Source organism: Vollenhovia emeryi, unplaced genomic scaffold (assembly GCF_000949405.1).
Source record: "Vollenhovia emeryi isolate VEMERY1.0 unplaced genomic scaffold, V.emery_V1.0 DF940292.1, whole genome shotgun sequence".
NCBI classification, from domain to species: Eukaryota; Metazoa; Arthropoda; class Insecta; order Hymenoptera; family Formicidae; genus Vollenhovia; species Vollenhovia emeryi.
The window spans coordinates 11,446-17,469 of NW_011966074.1; the positions used below are offsets into that span (position 1 = coordinate 11,446).

Consider the following 6,024-nt stretch of genomic DNA (forward strand, 5'->3'; position numbering starts at 1 on the left):
TGAGACTTTGCGGTGCCACGGGAAGTTGGCACCTCATATTTTCAAGGTGATATATTATGTACTGATTTGACGGAACTATTGATATAACCTATCAGGAACTGTAGAACTATTGCGGGTGCAAATAGAACTTGCATGAAAATTTGCGGTGCAAAGAAATGAGGTGCCAACTTCACACCGACCTTGATTTCAAAGAAATAAAAATACGCAATATTTATATAAAGTTCTTTGATGATATGCATTTATGATAAATATGATTTTATCCATTAATTTATAAAATAGAAATAAATAAACAAATAACATACATGAGAGAGAGGGGCAGATCATTATTTTTCGTCTCCTTACCGTCAAGTCAGCTACGAACGAGCCTCGCGTGAACCGCGATTGCCGCGATCGCCTCGCTTCGTAGCTGACTCTGCTGACTTACAATTAGTGGAAAGGAGACGGGAAATAGTGATCTGCTCCTCTCTCTCTAATGTCCGAGGCAGAGTCGAACTCAGCCGAGCGCCGCCGAACGCGGAGCGCACACGGACACGGTTGGGCGCTTGGTGTGCGTGAGCACTGTGTGCACCACCAACGGTGCTAGAGAGCAGACCGGCCCCAAAGTTTGCATCACTGTCCACGGATCGGTCGTCACACGAGCCGTACGGTTAGCCGTACGGCGCCATCGCCCGTCGTCGGCATCTCACCGCTACGAAGGCATGGCGTCTAACGGTCGAACATGAGTTTCGCGAGTTCGATGTCGAGACTCGGAATCGTCTGTAGACGACTTAGGTACCTGGCGGGGTGTTGTACTCGGTAGAGCAGTTACCACGCTGCGATCTGTTGAGACTCAGCTCTCGGCTTGGGGACTCGTCTTGTCGGTTCGACAAGGCCCAACCGGAGGAGGTACCGCGCGATCAACGAAAGCAACACGCCGCGAAAGCGACACGCCGCGAAAGCTACACGCCGCGCGCGGACTTGGCCGCAGAGACGGTCGTGTCTGTCCTAACCGGAGGTACCGCCGGCCGGCGAAACCAACACGCCGTGAAAACTGCCGTTTATGTTGCGTCGGCCTCGAAATTTCGCCGCCTGCGCCCGTAAGCGCCCGCGTGTAGGACCGTGCGTCGCCGACTGCTCGTTCGACCGGTTTGGATCTATGAGTGGTGCGGTGCGCTCGGCCCGTCGAGCAGTACGGTTGATCGTGCGAACGCGTTTGTCACGTCGCGTACGATCGTGGAACACGTACCAAGAGAGCGATTTTAAGCGACGAGTGAGAGTCGTCACATCACGAGCCGTGTATACTTCAATATGCACGAGTGACGTCATGTGTATACGTCGGATGACGGTGTAAGGCTGGTATTACATTTGTCGTACGACAAAGTTTTTAAGCGTATTGATTGGCTGAAGGATAGTAAAATTCTCGAGTATCTAGAAACTTACTATTCAGCGGCCAATCGACACGCTTGAAAAATTTGTCGTACGACAAATGTAATAGTACCCTAATGTGTACGGTGGGCACGACAGTTGAGCAAAGTCGCCCACAGTCGGTCGTGTTCGCTCGGCGCTGATCGACCACCCGCTAGGGGTGCAATTAAGATCCGAATATTCGTGATATCCGGATAATCGGATATTCGGATAACCGGTTAAAATAAAAATTATTCGAATAGCCGGATATTTGGATAATAACCATTCGGTTATTCGGATAACCGGTTAATCGTATTATCTGGATACTCGAATATCCCCATTATTCGAATATTTCGAATATACATATTATTCGGATATTTCTGATAGTAAAATAATACGCTTGCAGATATATGCATACTTTGCGTTGGTGGAAAGCGGGAAGAAAATTATATGCTTTGCGGAGACAAATGCGGTCTATTTGGGTACATTTCTATACAAGTAGAAGAGTGAAAACTTTAATTCTGCTGTAACGGAGGCGACCGGGGGGGCGCGGCCGGAAGCAGAAAAAACTGCATACCACGCGCGAGAGAGAAGGAAATAGAGCCGCAGGTGGACAATCGATAAATGGCGCGGTTGCCGCGTCGACGGCAGCCGGCAACGTCGCGCCCGCCCCCGCCTCCTCTCCCCGCGCGCCTACATCCGGGAGGTATAAAAGCCCCTCCGGAGCAGGCGTTTTTAGTCAGTCGACGCTTGGTGCTCCGACCGTCGACACCGTGCAGTGGGTACCTCCACAGGTATAAGCCGGAGTTGAATGGGTGCTCCTGTCTCCGGCTATATACCGAACCGGAGCACGCAGCGGAGGCTCTACTCCGTTGTGGGCCCCGTCCCTCAGTAGCGTACGACTAACGGGGTGCTCCTCGGCGTACATGTGCTACAATTTCGCCGTACCGGTCTCCTGTTTCCGTCCTGACTCCGTTCCCCCCGTAATCGCGGGTACCGCCGTGTTTCGCGGGGGCGGAGTGTTTTCCGCAGTAGCGTACACCTAACGGGGTGCTCCTCGGTGTACAATTGCTACTGAAAAATTCACGCATCACGAGGCGCCGCTCGGGCGTGATCCTGTCCTGACCAGATTCCTTTTCCTGATTCCTGACCGGTGTAGAACTCAGGGGGGTAATATTCGGGTGGGAAGAATATTTCTCATTAGCTCTAATAGTAAGCTCCGTAGTATTAATCCCATTACTATTTCTTTCCTTGCGGACCAGAGGGGTCCGTGCAGTCATCCCGCCTGACTGTTTCCAGTATTACCAGTGTAATTCCGTACTTTCCGTACCTCGTACTACTTATAGATCCGTATTGTACTCATTATTTTCCGTACTCCGATTTAATTCCGTATTGTACTCATTATTTTCCGTATTCCGAGTTGATTCCGACTAATCATATCCTGTTTTCTCTGTATTTAATCACAGGGCGGACCCATTGTAATATTAATCCTTTTCCTTTCCTTTATATTTTTACTCTAGGGCGGACCCATTGTAATTACCTCGATTCCATTGTATTCATCCCTGAATAAACCTCGTTCATATCGATTTCACCTTTAAACACCTGTCCAACTTATTCCCGATCCTCCCAAGCTATTACCTCACTAAGCGAATAAGATCTTGTCCTCCTTTCCTCCAGACGGCCCTGGAGCTGAGCATATTCGGCAAATAGGAGGAACGGAGGATTATTTATTTAAACCGGCACACAGCACGTCAAACACCGACCGAACGAACGCTAGCTCTTCCGACCCATTATATCAGAACCGCGTGTCTGACATTATTTTCCGCGTAGTAATAACAGATTTCGGAGTCCCGTCCGAAATCCAGTACCGGGAAGGGCCCCGACGCGCGAATAGTTTCGTTACACTGCTATTATACATATATGCGGCTATCATGTTGAACTTTAGATTTTACTATAGAGCAATATCAAGTTGACTGGTATATAACTTGCCTCCAGAAATTCAATTTTTTCGTTAGCACCGTTATATCATCAAGCCCATCATCTAATATCCGAACCGTTTTATTTCATTTTGATGATTTAATGCGCGCGATGTATTGGCCGGTTCTACTTGCACACGAAGGATATGTTATAAATTACCGGGCCCCCTGTATATGTTAGGATCACCGAATGCGAAGAAAAGTCCTATTCATATTAACATAAAATTTCTCGACTTCCCTATTCATTTATACTACGTACTTGTTGACTTCACATTGTTGATAGGTCAAGCGTCTAGTACAGCAGTGTCATGTAGGCGCTCGACCGCTAGCAAACGCTTGGTGTAGGAAGGCCAGTGATAGCAGCCATACAAAGGTTTGAAGTCTAGTTAATACTATTTCAATCGATATTCTGAATAAAAACTGAGCACGTAGCAAAGGGTAGAACATCTGAATCTTTCAGCGATAGCAATGGGGAAAAGTAAAGTGTGGCAGCATTTCATACCATCAGCCGACAATAACGAAGTGTGAGTCAAAACTTTCACATAAAGGCTCCACATGTTTGTAGAACAATTATAATAAAAAGCATAAAGTAGTGCTCGGAGCTCATCGTCATGCATTCACACTGGGTAAGTTTTTCATTTCTAACTGCCGTACTTTTTATAATAATTTCGATAGCATTCAACGTTTTCTGATGTTCCCCTTTTCAATGTTAGAGCAGGAGATTCCGTTTAATTGAGCTATTGGTTAATCGAGTCAACTGTTCATTTTGAACGAAACGCGAAGAATAGAAACGTATACAGATTTTGTACAACTGCAGTCCATAAAGAGAAGACGTCAGACTACACAAAACGAACATTCTTATTAAATATCTTTATTTTTGACGTGTAAATCTTAAAATGAGATTATATAGCGTTGAACAAAGATAAGTTACTTGCATCAAAACATTTTATATAATTTAACAAAGAAAAATATATTCTTGTTATTAAAAAATAATTTTCATTAATGGAAAGTGTTCCGGAACGAGATTGCCTATTTGAAACTGTATATTTCCTTCGGCTATCACATCGAATATTCTCGAGACGGCCAGATCCATCGCGAAGCCTGGCCTCTCGTACCGATAATAACATGCTTTGTTTCCCTCTCGTGTACCGGATTTATTTACCTAACGTGTCGCGAAAATACTGTGTGACCCGTCCGAATTAACGCTTCTTGCGAATCCGAGCGTTCGACACCGAGCAGTTGGTCACCGGATCCCGATCAATACGGATCGATAACGTTCGACAAGGCGCTTTACTTAACGGCAGAAATAATTACCGAGGAAGGCACGAGACAATACCGCACGTCTCGCTTCACTGACTGGGGCAATAAAATTGTTCAAACCAAACCGGAGCACGAGTCATTTCCAAAACCGCCTTGGCGTGCGAATCTTCCAATCTAAAGTTGTATCAGCCTAATCCCGCAACATTCTGGTCCTTCGAGCCGGATCGTCGCCAAGGACAATTACCGTTCCTGACTCAACCAGCTCGTAACCATGTCTTCCTTTGAGGAATTGGTGGCTCAGCAAACCTAGCTGATTCGATCCGTGTCCCGAGCGCTCTCCAACTTCAAAAGAATGGGACAAGCCAAAATGACACCCGCTGTCACCCGTCTACGTCTCGAGGGTTTGAAGGAAGCCTTCGACAAGTGCCAGGAGTTGGACGGCAAACTCGCCTACGTCGCTGAAGCTGAGACGAAACAATCGCACGCGTACTTCAGTAAGGACCAATTCTTGGTGTGTGAGGCCGCTTTCCACGAAGCTGCCGAGTACATGGCTGAGGTACTCGCTAGCCACGCACCGCATTCCGCTGCCGCACATGATGTAAGTGGATCTTTTGATTCGTTCCGGTCAACGTCGCATCTACCGAGGATCAACCTACCGACTTTCGATGGGAGTTTCGACCAGTGGGAAAGTTTCCGCGACAAATTTAAGTCTATGATCGTTAGCGATCCTACCTTGGCAAACGTCGATCGGATGCACTATCTTTGTTCATGTGTAAAAGGGGATGCCAGTCATGCTCTTGACCATCTCGCGGTTACGAATCATAATTTCGACGTCGCGTGGAAAGTTCTTACCTCTCGGTACGATAATCAACGGTGTCTCATTACAACACATTTGTTAACGCTTTTAAATTTACCGTCTCTTAACTCGGAAACCTCTGACGACCTTCGTAAACTTCGCGATCAAACAAACCGAGCTATACAAGCAAATACTATAGATTATAATACATCCAACTCTTGAAAAATCCTTTGTCTTGCAAGGCAACCACTGAAACAGCGCCATCTATTGTTCTGAGTTGATAAACTCTTACTTCATAGTGTTACTCGCTGGGTAACAATGTAAATGATAAATAAAAATATACGTATATGTATAGTTGTGAGATATTTTTTCAATGTAATATTTTTTGTTACAATATATCTTTTCTTATGACTATCATTAACTTTGTTAATATATGCTTTGAACAAAACATTAAAATATTTGTTTAAAAATATATTATAACAATTGTTACATATTTCCATACACAAATTTTCTTTGCAACTTAATATTAATTTAGCTTTAACATTTGCTACACTTTCTTCAAGATACATTTCTATATTATTTTTAAAACATTCATTTATAATGTCGGAG

At 45.4% G+C, this 6,024-nt stretch overlaps 1 protein-coding gene across 1 annotated transcript; it reads left to right on the forward strand.

Annotated features, from left to right (window-relative positions):
* Window positions 1-4,986: 4,986 nt before the first annotated feature.
* LOC105556149 lies at window positions 4,987-5,637 on the forward strand. The gene has a single exon (XM_012003221.1). It carries the CDS (start codon window positions 4,987-4,989, stop codon window positions 5,635-5,637), a length of 651 nt encoding a protein of 216 aa, XP_011858611.1.
* The last annotated feature ends 387 nt before the right edge of the window (window positions 5,638-6,024 follow it).

Bases quoted from the DNA above. Each gene is read 5' to 3' on its own strand.
- LOC105556149 (XM_012003221.1), top strand. From the start codon at position 4,987: ATGACACCCGCTGTCACCCGTCTACGTCTCGAGGGTTTGAAGGAAGCC.